Below are 17965 nucleotides of genomic sequence, written 5' to 3'. Positions count from 1 at the left end.
ATAAGCACTAGACTGATAACTGCAAGGTTGGCAGCTCATGACACCATTTATACAGAAAAGCACTGCCACTTAGGATTTGCAAGGCTGTGGCCTTTAGGAAGAAGATCACCAGACCTGTCTACTGAGGCACTTCTGGTGGACTAGACCCACCAACTTTTCAGTTTGTAGTTGCTGAAGTGTTTGTGCCACCAAGGACTTTGTGAACTATAGCAATAACCTTAAAATCACACAAGTGAAAAAAGGCAATGGTGAGAAGAGCCAAGCTGCTTAAAAGCTTAGGGAAGCAGGGGGCCAGAGAAGATGGTGATTTCCACCACCACCCCCCATGGGTGAAGCCTGGGAGGTTGAGAACAAATACACCTTGGGATAACTAGGCATAAGTTCAGACAGACTGTGAGAGGGCTCACCACTCCCACCCACCCCCCATTAAAAAAGTAAAATAAGCAAGAAATGTCTGCATGAGTTTCTTTACAGACAGCAGGACCTGAGCTCCTCTCTCCACAACCCACCTTGGGGAGAGGAGGAAGGAAACCAAGGGAAAACAGGTAGGTAGAAAGAGCAGTCCACCTCTCTGTGTAGAGGAAGAGACAAGAGAACATGGGACCAGGAAACGGACACTGCAGAAGGAAGCTAGCAGGGAAATGCCAACTGAAGAACAAAAGAGGCAAACCTCACCATTGCCAGGGCTCACCCAGCCCTCCAAGGTGTGGTTAAACAGGTCACAGGGACTCTGTCATTGCAGTAGGATCATTAACTCTCAGAGCTGCTGCCATTCATCTCTAAATGGGTTTAGGTGGAAACACCCAGCAACGAGCAGAGCAGTATGGATAGAGAATGAGGCACATGGCTTAATCAGGGGCATAGAAGCAGCTGACAAATTATAATATGATTTGTCATCATCTCAAAGCTTGGCAAGTGTTTGTCCCTGAAAGAATCAATACCTACAGGGAAAAGGGCCCTATTTTTAGAAACTCTAGAATGGATTATTTATTTCAAGTGAGTGGAGAGTTTGTTGATGTTAGTACCCCCACAGATCTGATGGAGAATATATTTACAGAAAGCCAAAAAATGCTATCATTTGTTCAAATCTATTTGCCTCTTTGAACAGCATACCTTGAAGCTCTCAGAGAAAAATTCACTTCCCATGCTAATGCTCTACCCAGGAAACGTTCCAACTCCACCTTTAACATTACCACCATCGATTTGCATAACATGCTGCATAACTCAAAAATCTTTCTATGTGGATTTTATCTCTTGAGGCATAAATAAAATGGGGCAGGTGTGTGGTGTTATTAGGCCCGTTCTACAAATGAAGAAACTAAGACACAAAGAACTGAACACTGTATTAGTTATGATGTTGTTGTTGGTAAGTGCCATCGAGTCAATTGTGATCCATAGTGCAGTTGGTGATCTTAAACCTTACAGTTCAAATGACTTTTGCAGTCCAGCACATTATACCACAGCACCACACCAGGACTCCATTAGTTGTGATAGGTTGTTCAAAAGCAAGGTCTCTCCACCTACAGCTGTATTCACCCACTCAACTAAACTGTAAGAGATTGTACAATGGAAATATCTAAATAAAGTAGAGAAAGAGTCAAGGATGTGTTTAAAGTACTTAACTCCAGGATGTTCATCCAGAAGCAGTGTGCTTGCTGTTCAAGTAAAGAACAAATAGTCGGAAGTCAGATTTAGACCCAAATCCAGCCTTGGCATGGCCATGAGCAGCCTATTAGCCTTCCTAAGTCTCAGTTTTCCCATCTCTAATAAGTCCTGGTGTGGTGCTGTGTGGGTTAATGTGCCAGACTGCAAAGCCGTTTGAACTGCAAGGTTGGTGGTTCAAGCTCACCAGATGATCCTTGGAAACCCTGTACAGGGTCGCTTTGGGTCAGAATTGACTCGATGGCACCTCAATAACTAATGAAAATGATTCCTGTGGCACAGTGGTTAAAGCAGCCAGATGCTAACCAAAAGGTCAGTGGTTCAAATCCAGTCGCTGCTTCCTAGGAGAAGGATGTGGTAGTCTACTTCTGTAAAGATTTACAACCTTGGAAAACCTATGGGGCAGTTCTACTCTGTCCTATAGTCTCTTTGAGTTGGAATCAGCTTGCCAGCACTAGGTTTTCTTGGGAAGGAGAGTGTAATGAAAGTTCCTGCTTTGTAGAGTGATTATAAGCTTGAAAAAAAAAATAATAACGCATGTAAATTCCTCATAATAGTGTCTGGCAAAAGTAAGAGTTCAGTACATACGTGTACATTATCTTGTTTTATTAGTTGTCACTTTTTCAGCAGAGTTCTTGGGCGGTACAAACAGCATGTTCGGCTGCCAATGCTAACCACTGTTGCTGACTTACATCCCTCTAGAGGTGCCACTTAAGAAAGACCTGGGGATCTACTTCAGAAAACTCAGCCACGAGAAACCCTATGGAGCACAGTTCTACTCTGACACACATGGGCTCACCGTGGGCTGGAAATGACTCCACTGTGGCAACTGTTTTGTTGTTGTTGTTTTTAAGTGCCAGTTGAGTCAATTCCGACCCATAGCGACCCTGTATAGTGTTTCCAAGGAGCAGCTGATGAGATTGAACTGCCAACCTTGCAGTTCAAATGGCTTTGCAGTCTGGTGCATTAACCCACAGTGCCACACCAGGACTCGGCAACTGTTTTAGTTTCCCAGAATTTTTATAATAGTTAAAACAAATTGTAACAATGTATATTATATATTCAATAGTGAAATGAAATATAGTACATTCATACAATCACTTTCCATGCAAATATTAGTAAAGATGTAGAAAACTTTTAATAAGTTTAAAATACTGGAGATACATGAACATTATATTTAATCACATTTTAAAATACTTATATATGTGTGAAATATACACATACACATTTGTATGTGTTTATATATATTTTAAAGCCTGTAAATATTATTTATATAAGCATATTAACCATAGCTATTCCTAGGTGGGGTGCCATAGGATCAACACTGTCCTTCAAACCACAAGGTCAGCAGTTCAAATCCACCCGCTGCTCCTCGGACCCCCTAAAGAGAGTTGCTATGAGTCAGAACTGACTTAACATCAACGAATTCCTAGTTAGTCCGATTTACGGTCCCTTTTTTTGATTATCTGTCTCTGGGCTATTCAGTGTGGTTATTCACAAGCTACATTTAAATCAAAATGTAAATGCATATTTAAATCACTAAATTAAAATTAATTTAAAAAATCAATCCTTTATTCGCACACTTCAAGTGCTTAGTAGCTAGTTAGTAGCGTCCACATTGGACAGCACAGACTTAGAACAGTTTGATCCTCGCAGTTAATTCTATTGGATAGTGCTGATCTAGAGACTAAAGCCGAAGTTACTAGAGAAACACATTGTTGTCATTTTTGTTGTTATGTGCCGTGGAGTCGGTTCCAACTCATAGCGACCCTGTACAGGGTTTCTGAGGCTGTAAAACTTTACAGGAGCAGAAAGCCTCATCTTTCTCCCGCGGAACAGCTGGTAGTTTCAAACTGCTGACCTTGAGGTTCGTAGCCTGATTCGTAACCACTACACTACCAGAACTCCTTTAGGGGCAGGGATTTCCCTCTGCCTAGCATCCAACTTTTCATTTGCGTCTACTGTCTCCCCCTTAATGAGGTTTTCACTTTCTCTTGTAGCGTAGTGGTTACGAATCAGGCTGCAAACCTCAAGGTCAGCAGTTCGAAACTAGCAGCTGTTCCGCGGGAGAAAGATGAGGCTTTCTGCTCCCGTAAAGTTTTACAGCCTCGGAAACCCTGTACAAGGTCACTATGAGTCAGAACCGATTCCACGGCACATAACAACAACAACAACAATGAACACGTTATAACTATCACATCATGACAAATCAGGAATTACCTTATTTGCACTGATTCCAGCAGTGATTAGCTCTCCCAAGGATTCTATTAAAAGTACATCCCCCTGACTTTATAACCTCACAGAGTCCTCTCTCCCGCAGGAGGCACAGTTCGAACCGGAACATTTCCACAATACCATTGTGTGTGAGAAACCCAACAACAACCTCAACAGATTTAAGGGTTACATGTAAGTATTCAATTCCCCGTGGCTACTTGTAAATCTCTCTTGTGCAACTATGAAGCATATTTTCCTTGAAATAGCCAAACAGAAATCTTGAGTCTCAGGAAGTTTTTTTCCTAAAATAAAAGCCAGAGAAACCTAAGTAAACCTGAGAAACTTTCATAATTTTATTTTGCAGGCATTAATTCACAGGATTGGCCAGGTGGCATCATTGATGGACTCAAGAGTGACAGCAGTAGTGAGGTTGGCCCAGGATCAGACATTGTTTCATTCTGCTGTGCATGGGGTCCCTTTGAGTCGGTTCCAACTCGATGGCACCTGACAACAACAACAATTCACAGTGGTTCTTTAAACCTCTGGTGAACTAGCATCAGAAATATGACCATTCTCTGATTCAAGGAAGGCTGTTGCTGTTATTAGATGTCATCGATGTAGTTCTGACTCGTGGTGACTTTATGTACAACAGAAGGAATCATTACCTATGCCATCCGCACAATTGTTCCTATGTATAAGCCCGTCTTGCCGACACTGTGTCAATCTAGCTCTTTAAGAGTCTTCCTCTTTTTCAGAAGCCCTCTATTTTACCAAGCATGATGTCTTTCTCCAGGAACTGATCGCTCCTGGTAACATGTTCAAAGTATATAAGATGAAGCCTTGCCATTCTCACTTGTAAGGAAGCAAATATGAATTAAGATTGGTTTTATAAAGAGCCTATATTACATTGTAGTAATATAAGCGTTCCACAGGCCTAGGTTTAAAATCTTACAAGGTATGGAATGTCTACACTCACAAGTTGTGTGACCTTAGGTAAATAAATGAACTTCTATGGGTCTTGATTTCCACATCTGCAAAATAAAGACTGGCATCGTTGATGGTGCAAAGAGTTAACGTGGTCAACTAACAGAAAGGTTGAAAGTTTGAGTCTACCTCAGAAGAGAGGCTGGCAATCCAATCTAGTTCTGAGAAAAAAAAAAAAAAATCAGCCATTGAAATCTCTACAAAGCAGTTCTCCCAACACAAAAAGGTGGTCATGAGTCAGAGTCAACTCAATAGCAAATACTTTGGGTTTTCTAAAATAAAATATATATACCATAGGATTTTTCCTTCTAAGAATTAGGCTGTTTAGCATATGTAAAGCCCTTACAAGCACAGTATTTAGCATGATGTAAGGAGCTCTGGTAGCGTAATGGTTACGAATTGGGCTGCGAACCACAAGATCAGCAGTTCGAAACTACCAGCTGTTCCGTGGGAGAAAGATGAGGCTTTCTGCTCCCATAAAGATTTACAGCCTCGGAAACCCTGTTCAGGGTCGCTATGGGTCTGAACCGATTTGACGGCACTTATCAACAACAACAAATACTCAGTTACTGCCGGCTGCTGCAGTTGCCTTACTGTTATTTGTAGCCCTCAACTTTGGTTCTCCCATCCACTGAAAAAGGATTCTGCTCCTACATCAGATAACTGGTATTCGTGCAAAAAAGAGCCATGATAATTCATGTGAATAAACACCAAATGTAGTCCTTTACCAGTTTAGAGTTATTTTCATTTCACAGAATATCATTTCATTTTATTTTTACAACAATCCAAGAAAGAGAGTTGTTATGATTCCCACTTTACTAACAGGGAGACAATGATCTAAGACTTTTCAAGATCCACTCATAATCACAACACAGCAAGTACAAGACAAAGGTAGAACTTAAATTCAGGCCTTAAATTCAGAACTTAATTCTCCGACTCCAGTGCGTTGTCTCTTGTCATGTGATCCGGAGTTTAGTCATGATACGGTGCCTACTGTGCTGATATACTCTGAAATGAGGCCTAGGAAAACTTCCTGGGATGTGCATGTCTATGCTGTCCTTCTACCCACATTTTCTGAGGTCAAATGGGATGTAATGAAGAATGATATGAGTGGTGAGATGATAAGAATAATACAAGATCAAGGTGAACTTTTCAAGGCAAATTATTGTTTAAATGCATAGAGAGAGAGCAGATGGAAACCGGTAAAGAAGGGCATGAATTCACAGGGAAGTGGAATTGATAGTTACAGGTATCTGGCAAGGTGGATAGAGCTCACCACCCACCCTAACAAGGAATGCACCCCTCGGGTGGAGATTTGTGGATTTAGCTCATGCCAAGTCACCCACGCCTTAGTCCTTCTCATTACCCTCTTAAAGAACAGCCTTTCTGCTGCGTTTCTATTTGTGATCCTTTCTCCTTCAACAGCTGATGCCAGTCTTTCTCAGCTTTCAAACTGAGCTTTGCCCTATCCATCTCAAACAGCTTTCAGAGCAGATCACTGCCAGCTCTGCTAACTCAGGATCTCCTCTCGCTGGTTGAGATCCCTAGAGACCTGTTTTTCCCTGCCTGCCTAGGCCACATGGATAAACACTATCAATCAGTAGCCAAACCACTGAATGAAGGACAGCTCTTCTATATCCTCTGTTCTGCAAGAAGATGTCTTCAGATCTAGCATCCACAGATAGTCTGCACCCTCTACCTGAGCAAACCTCCCGGTTTCCCCCAAAGTTTCTGTGGGTTTTCCTTCATTAGGGAGTTATGTTGTGACTGCCCAGCCTGGTTAGAAGATGAACAGCATTTAATACTTGTGATTTAAAGATTAGAGGAGTTCGATTTTAAAATGCAACTTTGAAACAAAAAGATCTCTCTAGAACAGTGGTTCTCAACTAGAGGCAATTTCACCTCCCCTCACTATACCCCTGGAGTCCTGGTGTGGTGCTGTAGGATAAGCACTAGACTACAAGGTCAGTTTGAACCACAAGGTCAACAGTTCAAACTCACCAGCTGCTTATCACAAACCGACTCAACAGTGCTTAACAATACTGTATCCCCATAGATATTTGGCAACATCTGGAGAGATTTTTAGTTGTCACAACTGAGGGAGGGAGGTGCATCTGGCATCTAGTGAGCAGAAGTTAAAAGATGCTACTACAAGTCACAGGCCAGCCCAGACAACAAAATATTCTCTAGTCCAAAATGTCAGCAGAGCCAAAATTGAAAATCACTGCTGTAGAATCAGTTATATCTGTGTTAGAAGTGCAGCCAGAGTGCTCCCTGGAAACCAGGATGGCCAGACTTCATCTCTCAGACTTCAGACATATTGTCAGGAGGGACCAGTCCTTGGAGAAAGATATCATGTTTGGTAAAGTGGAGAGTCTGAGAAAAAGAGGAAGAGCCCAGTAAGATGGATTGGCTCAGAGGCAGCAGTGTGGACTCAAAATTAACAACAGTTGTGAGGCTGGCACAGGAGCAGGCAGTGTTTCATTCTATTGTGCATAGGGTTGCTGAGTCAGTACCCACTCGATAGCATGTAACAACAGAGTCAGTTATAAAGTTAATTATGGACTCCTGGTATGGTGCTACAGGATCAGCACTGAGCTGCAAATCACAAGGTCAGCAGTTCAAACCCACCAGCAGCTCCTTAGAAACTCTGTACAGAGCCGCTATGAGTTGGCACTGACTAGAGGGCACTCAACAACAACATCAGAGTCAGTTAAATAGAGCATCCTTGTAAGCAAAGAACACTGAATAGAATAGTAGTTGCTCTGAGGCAGCTAACCCATTCTGCCATCCAGTGAAAGGGGAACATTTACAACTGGGAGAGGGAGAACCTTTGTCATATATTATCACCTCACAGCATTGTAAAAATGTTATTTCTGCCACAAGCAACTGATAGGAAAGCCTTCAAGATTCATTAGCCCAATATTCTACCAACAGCCACCTTCTAGTTGCTAGAGAGAGGCAGTGATGATGGTGTGTCCTAAATATCTGTCATTCTTGTACCATTTATGGTTTGTATCACATTCATAAAACATCTACATTTTTATTGACCAAAATTTTTACAGACTTCTTTTTCTTACATGTATTCCAAAAGAACAATATATATCTCTGGCCCTATGAGAAACCAGTATCCTTTGCTATACCCAGAAAGCAATAGTAAAAATTGGTATAATTAAATCCAAGCAGCATCATTCTATTTTAACAACAGATCGTTGCTTGCCAAAGCCTTTTCTATGTTTAAAAGTAAGACAAGGAGGTGATAGGAAAGGGTTAATGATCTATCAGCACCAAATAGACATTCCCTTTGATAGATTGAAAAGAATTGAAAGTGAAAGTGATTCTCTGATTCAGGATAAGTTAATGAGGTTCAACTTTGGGAAACCCACTGCAGTGAAATCCTATTAAGTTTGGTGCTCATGGTCTGGATTCGCAAGACCTAGGATGTCCCATGTACTAGGGGTGTGTTCTTGAAAAATCTCTCAGCTTCTCTGGGCTACAACTTTTTCATGAGTAAAGATAATCATCTGCTAACTTTCTTGAGCTATAAGAGTCAAATTAAATAATGTAAATAAATGTACTTTATAAGTACAGCAAGGAATTGTTATCACTAAAAGTTATAAGGAGAAGTACTATAAGGACCCTGGGGTCAAACTTCCTACACTTAAATTTCCATTCTGCCATTGTTGTTGTTGTTGTTGTTAAGTGCCGTTGAGTCGGTTCCGACCCATAGTGACCCTGTACAGGGTTTCCGAGGGTATAAATCTTTACGGGAGCAGAAAGCCTCATCTTTCTCCCGCGGAACAGCTGCTAGTTTCGAACCGCTGACCTTGTGGTTCGCAGCCCGATTCGTAACCACTAACTACGCTACCAGAGCTCACCATTATGAGATATATATGAATCGGGCTGCGAACCACAAGGTCAGCAGTTCGAAACTACCAGCTGTTCTGCTGGAGAACAATGAGGCTTTCTGCTCCCATAAAGATTTACAGCCTCAGAAACCCTTTACAGGGTGGCTGCGAGTCAGAACCAACTCCACGGCACATAACAACAACAATTATATATATATAATATAGTTGTCATGAAGCTTAATTTCATGAATACATACAAAGCATTTAAAAGGGGACTTAGGGAAGTGAAGCATTAAGAACTATCAGGAGAAAAACCCTTCAGAGTTGACGTTATTCTTTGTCTAATTAATGTTTTTTAAAAATTATAATAAAATTTTCTAAAGTCCCAAAAGAATAGCATCAGAGTAGAATAAGGGCTGTTGTTGTTAAGTGCCATCAAGTCAGTTCTGACTCATAGCAACGCTATATAGGGTTTCCGAAGAGCAGCTGGTGGGTTTGAACTGCCAACTTTGTGGTTCACAGTCTGGTGCTGATCCTATAGCACCACAACAGGGCTAGAGCTCAGGTGATAACTGGGAGTTGTTTGGAGCAGGTGTGACATGGAAAACTGCAATGTTCACTCTGGCTAGAGGAAGAAACCCTTTCTCTACATTGAAAAGTTGCCACCTAGTGAAGTGAGCACTCTCCATCTCCTATGTGGTCTGTTTTTTTACAAGAGGCTGAAGGAGGGTAGGAAAGTCTCTGTGTGCACAAAGAAGAGAGAGGTCAAGTGAGTGAGCTAGCTCAGAATGAGAGGCATCAGTAACCAGCCCTGACCCATTTCATGGTATGAAAAGAGGGACCATCTAGAGTCTTCTTGTGCAGTTCTGTTTACAGCAACTATGTGAATAAGCATGGGAATGTGTCCTAAAGGAACACAGCCAGAAGCCAATTCCCCAAATCTTGGCCCTTCAGCCATTTTGAGTGTGAAAATGTAAGACAAAACTTTTTCAGCACAAAGTCCTGACATCTGTGTGGCAAAATGATGCTTTCCACAAGAGTGGACAATCGCCTTCTGATGGTCCATCCTCCATCCAGACTTGCTAGGAGAGATGAAGAGTGCACTCAAATGTGAAAGAGATTCAATTCTGAGTCAATATCCATGTCAATATCCATGTCACACCTGCATCCAAGTAGGTAAGAGAGAGGTCACACTCATTATTTCTAGTTTAGCAACACTAACCAAAGACAGCACCGAGAGGTCACCAAGCCACCCCTCTTCTTTCCTCTTTCACAGGGAGCATCCTGATGAGACCAGGACTGGCTTTGGCAGTGAAAGTCTTCTGCTTCGAGGTTGCACCATCAGAAACACTGAGGTGGCCGTTGGCATTGTCATCTATACAGGTCATTGTCCCTGCACAATTAATCTGTCCCTTTTTTTATTGTGTCCCTCTGTTCTCTTCCCACCCCTGTCTCCAAATCTATCTTCACTCAACAAGGCTTAACTACAGCTCTCATGGGTATCCTGTTACTTCCCATTTCCCAGGTAAGCAAACTGAGGTTGGGAGTCAAAGTGGCTCCCTCCATCTGCATGGAATTTAATAAGATTCCGAGTTAATATCACTGCTATGAACAAAATGTAGGGAGGGATCCACATTTTTTTTTCATCTCTTCGGGTTTTGTGACATTAACTAAAACAAGATATAAGTTACCTTCTTAACCTTGAGAAATAATCTCACCAAATTTGTCTTTACCCTTTGTTTCAATGTCCTCATGTGTACAATAAGATTATTTGTACCTATTTTAGAGAGCAGTCATGAGAATTAAATGACCCAGTGCATGTAAAGTATACAGTTGTTGTTTTTGCACTTATGCTTATATTATTATCATTATTAACTTTATGGTTCAAGATACAGTGGTCCATCTTTGATTTTGTTTTCCTGTGGAAACCAGACAACAGCAGCACCTTTGACAATGAAATCTAAATTCTGTGAGGACAATCTTGTTACTGCTTTATCCATTGTCAGTACCTACTACCCAGTTTCCATAAATAACTGTGCTCAGTAAATACCTGTTGTTAGTGAACTGAGAAACTCCTTCTACTCTCGAAGAAACAGTCTCCCTGGAGTATCTGCCCTTGGCAAAAGGCTTCAGAACACATTTCTCAAGGTCTTCCACTCACTAACATCCTTGGGACACCTTGAAATACTGTTTTGTTTTGTTTTTTGTTTGTTTGAGTCTGAGAACTCCATTTTTCATATAGAAAAGCATTTAAACCTCCATCTACTCTAAAACTTACTGTTTGGGATTGTCAGAGGAAAACATTATTTTTTTTAATAATGTTACAATCTAGCTTGTTTTCCCTAATTTGGGGCAGGGCTATAATATTTAGCAGTTCAAATGACTACTTTTTATTAAGAGTTTTCGACAGTGAAGTTCTGCATCATCCAGTAAGTCCTATTGAAATTGAAATCTCAAACCATAAAAAAAAAAAAAAAAACAGGCTTAGAGCTTTTCTTGTCTGCCTAAACAGAAACAGCGAAAAATCCTTGAGAAAGTGAGGCAGTGGGATATATATATTTGGAGAAAGGGTTAACTGTGGCTCTGGGAGTCCGGCTGCCCAAGGATGAAACCCACTCACTCACTACATGCTCTTGAGCAACTTAATTACATTTTAAACACAAAAGGGATTAATAATTCCTACCTCATTGTTGTTGTTGTTAGGTGCTCATGAGTTGGTACCGAATCATAGCGACCTCATGCACAGCAGGACAAAACACTGCCTGATCCTGGGCCAACCTCACAATTGTTGCCCTGCTTGAGCCCATTGATGCTGCCACTTTTTCAATCCATCTCACTGGGAGTCTTCCTCTTTTTCTCCGATCCTCCACCCTACCAAATATGAATTCCTTCTCCAGTGACTGGTCCCTCCTGAAAATATGTCCAAAGTGTGAGAGATGAAGTTTAGCCATCTTGGCCTCCAAGGAGCACTCTGGCTGCACGTCTTTCAACACAAATCTGTTGGTTCTTTTGGCAGCCCATGGCACTTTCAATATTTTCCTGCAACACCATAACTCAAATACGTCAGTTCTTCTACAGTCTTCCTTATTCACTGTCCAGCTTTCACATTTATAATGAGGTTATTGAAGATATCATGGCTTGGGTCAGGCGCACCTTAGTCCTCAAGCTGACATCTTTGCTCTTCAACACCTTAAAAGTCTTGTGCAGCATATTTGCCTAATGCAATACGTTGTTTGATTTCTTGACTGCTGCTTCCATGAGTATTGATAGTTAATCTAAGAAGAATGAAGCCCTTGACAAGTTCAATTTTTGTTGTTGTTGTTGTTAAGTGCTGTCAAGTCAATTCCAACCCATAGTGACCCTGTATAGGTTTTCCAAAGAGCAGCTGGTGAGCTTGAAACCACAGACCTTGTAGTTCAAACAATTTTTCAGTCTGACGCAATAGCCCACAGCACCTCAATTTTTGTTGTTGCTGTTGTTGTTGTTAGGTGCCATCAAGTCTTTACCCACCCACAGTGACCTTATGCACAGCAAAACAAAACACTGCCCGATCCTGGGCCAACTTCACTACTGTTGCCATGCTTGAATCCATCGATGCTGCCACTTGGCCAATCCATCTCATTGGGGGGTCTTCCTCTTTTTTTCTGACCCTCTACCTTACCAAACATGATATCTTTCTCCAGTGACAGGCCCCTCTTGACAATATGTACGACGTATGAGAGACAAAGTTTGGTCATCTTTGCCTCCAAGGAACACTCTGGCTTCTCTTCTTCTAAAACGGATCTATTGGTTCTTTTGGCAGCTCATGGAACTTTCAATATTCTCTTCCAACATCATGACTCAAAAGCATCAATTCTTCTACAGTCTTCCTTATTGACTGTCCAGCTTTCACATGCAAATGTGGCTATTGAAAATACCATGGCTTGGGTCAGACACGCCTTAGTCCTTAAGCTGACATCTTTGTTTTTCAACACTTAAAAAAGGTCTTGTGCAGCAGATTTGCCAAATGCAATATGTCGTTTGATTTCTTGACTGCTGCTTTCATGAGTGTTGATAGTTGATCCAAGGAGAATGAAGTCCTTGACAACTTCAATCTTTTCTCCATTGATAAGAATGCTGGTTATTGGTCCAGTGGTGAAATTTTTGTTTTCTTGACATTGAGATGTAATCTATACTGAAGGCTGTGCTCTTTGATATTCTTCAGTAAATATTTTAAGTCCTCTTCACTTTCAGCAAGCAAAGTTGTATTGTCTGCATATCGCAGGTTGTTAATGAGTCTTCCTCCAATCCTGATACCATGTTTTTCTTAATATAACCTAGCTTCTTAGATTATTTGCTCAGTATACAGATTGAATAAGTATAGTGAAAGAATACAACCCTGTCGTACACCTTTCCCAATTTTAAAACATTCAGTGTTCCCATGTTCTGTTTGAACAACTGCCTCTTGGTCCAGGTACAGATTCCTCAGAAGTACAATTAAGTGTTCTGGAATACTCATACTTCACAATGTTGTCCATAGCTTGTCATGATCCACACAATTGAAAGCTTTTGAGTAGTCAATAAAGCACAGGTAAACATCTATTCTGTGCTTTTAGCCAAGATCCATTGGACATCAGCAATGATATCCCTCATTCCATGGCCTCTTCTGAATCCACCTTGAACCTCTGGAAGTTCCCTGTCAATTTTTTGGGGTGCCTCCAAATCAGTTTCAATTCACAGTGACCCTATGCACAACACAATGAAATACTGCCTTTGCGCCATCATTACAATTGTTGTTACATTTGAGCTCATTGATGCTGCCACTGTGTCAGTCCATCTCCTCTTTTTCCTGACCTTCCACTTTATAAAATATGATTACCTTTTCCAGGTACTGGAAGGTCCCCCCTTATATCATGTCTGAAATATGATAGACAAAGTTTCGTCATCCTGACTTCTATGGAATATTCTGGCTGTATTTCTTCCAACATTGATTTGTTTGTTCTTCTGGAAGTCTGTGGTACTTTTAGTAATCTTCTCTAACACCATAATTCAAATGCATCAATTCTTCTCTGGTCTTCCTTATTCATTGCCCAAATTTCACATGCATATGAAGCAATTGAAAATACCATGGCTTGGGTCAGGCACACCTTAGTCGTTGAACTGATATCTTCACTTATTCATGCTTTAAAAGATTTTGTGCAGTAGATTTGCCTAATCCTACCTCATAGGAGCCCTGGTGTGGCACTGTGGAATAAATCCCTGGACCACAAGGTCATCTTTAACCACAAAGTTGGTGGTTCTAACTCACCAGCTGCTCCTTGGAAACCCTATACAGTGTTGCTATGAGTTGGAATGGCACTTAACAACAATCTCATAGGATTATTAAATTCAAATGAAGTTATCTGTGAAAAAGGAGCTTAACAATGCCTGGCACATTAAAAATTGTGAGCAAATGGCAATTTTCAGTGCCTCAACCTTGGCATTATCAATATTTGGGGCTGAATAATTCTTTGTTGTGGGGACTATACTATAGGGATTTTAGCAGCATCCCTGGCCTCTATCCATTAGATGCCAATAGCAATTCTCCTAACCCCACACCTGAAATTGTGATAACCAAAATCCCATGATGGAAGGGACAAAAATCACCCTTGGTTGAGAATGACTGGTCTAGAGTTATCAATGGATAAAATATGAGCACCTCAGAGCCAGAGGCTCAGAAAGGCCAAGGTGAGCTTTCCAGAATGACGAGAGCCAGTGTGTAGACATGTGCTCCTCCCAGATGCCATTATGAGGATATAAACTGTTGCAAGAATGTAAAAGTAAACATCTTTTGAGCCCCTAAAGAGTAGTACCCGAACTGTTTTAGGTGCTTTTACTTCGGACATATTGTCAGGAGGGACCAGTCACTGCAAAAAGTTATCATGTTTGGTAAGGTGGAGGGTCAGAGAAAAAGAGGAAGACCCTCAGCAAGATGGATTGGCCAGGTGGAAGCATCAATGGACTCAAGCATAGCAACAATAGTGAGGTTGTCCAAGATCGAGCAGTGTTGCATTCTGCTGTGTATAAGGTCTCTATGAGTTGGTACCAACTCGATGGCACCTAAAAACAACAACAACTCCCCATATACACACAACCATAATTCCCCCTGTTGCACATGAAGAAATTGAGGTTCAAAGAGATTAACTCACTCAAGGGCACAGGTCTACTGAGATTCACTCACTGTAAGCCCAGATGAAGTATCTTCAGAGCCAAGTTCTGTCTGACTGTAGAATCCACACTCTACCCATTACACCATACTACCTCCAGCTTGAGCCCAACTCAGAGAGAACCACAGAGACTTTCAGAAGGGGAGGCACAGAGAAGCAAAAGAGTGACATCACTACCTCTTGTGTAGGTGAGCCGCAGGCACATGGAAAGGCCACAGCCCCATCAGCACCTTCTGAAAGAGCTCCAGGATCCTCTCACCACTGCCACAACTTGACTCTAATTTAATAAGCCTGGAGTTTGCTCACTCCTACTGTTTTGTTGCCACTTTAAATCCACAAAGCAGCCAGCTAAACAGCATTAAAGCCATTCACTGTTGGAGCTGATATATTGGTTTTCTTTAATTTTACAGAGAAAATATGTGACTGGCGTTTTCTAATTCAGCTCCTGAGGAGACAGCACAGTAGTTAAAATTCAGCAGCCCCAGAGAACAGACTCTGAGTAAAGACAGAGTCACAATTCTCCTCTCAGTTCTTTTCTGTATAACCTTGGGAGAAAAGTTTGCAATCTTCAAACCTGGCTTCCCTCACCTTCAAATCGGGCAGGTCATTTATTCTTTCAGACCCTCTGGCCTGGTTTGTAAAATGAAAATGTTAATCTGGTTTACAAAAGAAAAAAAACAACAAAATCAGTTGTCATCGAGTCAGTTCCAGCTCATACTCACCCTATGTGTACAAAGTAAAAGTGTGTTCCTTAGGGTTTTCAAGGTTGTGACATTTCAGAAGCAGATCACTAGACCTTTCTCCCATAGTGCCCCTGGGTGGTTCAAACTGCTAACCTTTCAGTTACTCAAGCACTTAACTGTTTGTGCCATCCAGAGACTCCTACAAAAAGAGAACAGGAACATAAATGTTCTTGCCACCTGTAAAATACTGTGCACTGTCATTTATTTAGCCCTGGCATTGCCTCTAAATGAATCAGGAGAGGAAAAATCCAGTCTGGGCTGATAGAGAATGCACCCAAGAGAAGGGATACTCTTAGCCTTTACTAATCAGAACAGATTAGGCAGGCTGTCTCTCAAGAATAAAAGCAGTCTGGTTACTGTGCATTTGCTCATTCAGTCAACAAATACTTGTTGAAACCCTGGTGCAATCCTAGGCTAGTCTATTAGTTCTAAGCAGGGGCCTGTGCTCCCATCCTAGCTCTGCCACAATCAGCTGTATGACCACTTGGTTCTTGTTTCTTCATCTCTAAATAGGGAAAAATAATAGTCCCTTCCTTTTAGGATTAAAGGAGTTAATTCATGTAAAAGTCTAATAACAGGTTCTGGCATGTAATAAGCTCAAAGAATATTCAAGATTATTATTACAGGACTATTTTCCTTTTTAATGATATTTTACTGAGTTTTTGGCAAAAGTTTACACAGTAAGTTTTGGACAGTTTCCATACAAACTGTTCAGTGACATCAGTTCCATGTTTCACAGTGTGTTAGTATTCTCTTTAATTATGTGATATGTGTACCTTTTCTAGTAATCTTGTTTTCCTGTTCCCTTATCTTCTTATTTTTGTTTTTAAGAAATTGTTGACATTTTGATCTCAAACTAATAGTTGTTAAGAAGGGTACAGATCTTATGGGCAATATCCTTTATTTTGTGTGCCACTCTATTTCACTAAAAGGTGATATACAGCGATAGGTTTGGTTCTCAGTTTAAAGACTCTGAGAGTCCTCTGTTCTGTTCTATTTCAGTTTGTCTGGCTTTTTGTTTTGCTTTTAAATAAGAATTTGAGTTCTGCTACACATTTATCTCCCATTCTATCCTGGACTATGTATCATGACCCCAGTCAGAACCGTCAGTGGTGGCAATTGGCACCATCTAGTTTTTCTCGTCTCAGGGTTTGTGAGGTTTATTTCTTCTTTGTACTTTTGGTTACCTTCTTACTGTTTTACTCTTGGCAAGTCAAAACCTATAGTTGTAGATTTGGTGGCCACCCCAAAGCTTTGAAGATACCACACAATACTCACTTCACTAAGATGCAGATTGTGATATTTGTGAACTGTTTGGCCAACTGACTGAGTTCTCCTATGAGACTATGATCCAAAGTTTTCAAACTGAAAATAAAAAACAATGTTGGAAGGTATTTAGTTACGTCTGAGAGGATCTGTATTTGTGTTTCCATTTACATATTTGTATTTAGCTGTTGCTAGTCATGGTGTGGCACTGTGGGTTAATGCGCTGGACTGCAAAATGTCTTTGAACCACAAGATCGACAGTTCAAAGTCACAAGCTGCTCCTCAGAAACCTTACAGAGGGTTGCTATGGGTCCACCACTCATCTGTCAGTTTGTCGTACTGTGGTGGCTTGTGAGTTGCTGTGATTCTGAAAGCTATACCACTGGTATTTTAAATACCAGCAGGGTCACCCATGGTAGACAGGTTTCAGATGAGTTTCCAGATGAAGACAGACTAGGAAGAAGTGATGAACTGCTTCCGAACATTTAGTCACTGAAACTTTATGAATAGCAGAGAAACACTGTCAGATATAGTGCTACAAAATGAGTCACTCAGGTTGGAAGGCACTCAAATTTTGACTGGGGGAGAGCTGCCTCCTCAAAGTAGAGTTGACTGTGATGACGTGAATGGAGTAAAGCCTATGGGAGTAAAATCCAAGGGACCTTCATTTGCGGATGGGCACAACTCAAAATGAGGAGGAAACAGCTGTAAACATCCATTGAGAATCAGAACATGGAATGTACAAATTATGAATCTGGGAAAATTGGAAGTCGTCAAAAATGAAATAGAATGCATAAACATCAATATCTTAGGCATTAGTGAGCTGAAATGGACTGGTATTGGCCATTTTGAATCTGACAATCACATAGTTTACTATGCCAGGAATGACATATTGAAGAGCAATGGTGTTGCATTCATCATCAAAAAGAACATATCCAGATCAGTCATGAGGTACAAGGCTGCCTGTGATAGGATAATATCCATAGCACCTACAGGGAAGACCAGTTAATACCACTATTATTCAAATTTACACACAAACCACGAAAGCCAATGAGGATGAAAT

General features: G+C 41.1%; 1 protein-coding gene across 1 annotated transcript in view; it reads left to right on the top strand.

The window, feature by feature from the left end:
• The window catches only part of ATP10B (ATPase, class V, type 10B), a 184701-nt gene that overhangs the window by 59257 nt on the left and 107479 nt on the right, over nt 1–17965 (top strand). Inside the window, exons 4-5 of the mRNA XM_006864944.1 lie at nt 3983–4068; nt 9985–10091. Of these exons, the coding sequence (XP_006865006.1) occupies nt 3983–4068; nt 9985–10091 (193 nt within the window). The remainder of the gene's footprint in view (nt 1–3982; nt 4069–9984; nt 10092–17965) is intronic.

Source organism: Chrysochloris asiatica, unplaced genomic scaffold (genome assembly GCF_000296735.1).
Source record: "Chrysochloris asiatica unplaced genomic scaffold, ChrAsi1.0 scaffold00073, whole genome shotgun sequence".
Taxonomy (NCBI): Eukaryota; Metazoa; Chordata; class Mammalia; order Afrosoricida; family Chrysochloridae; genus Chrysochloris; species Chrysochloris asiatica.
Note: the sequence above shows the minus strand (reverse complement) of the source record. Positions and strands in the feature narration are given on the sequence as shown.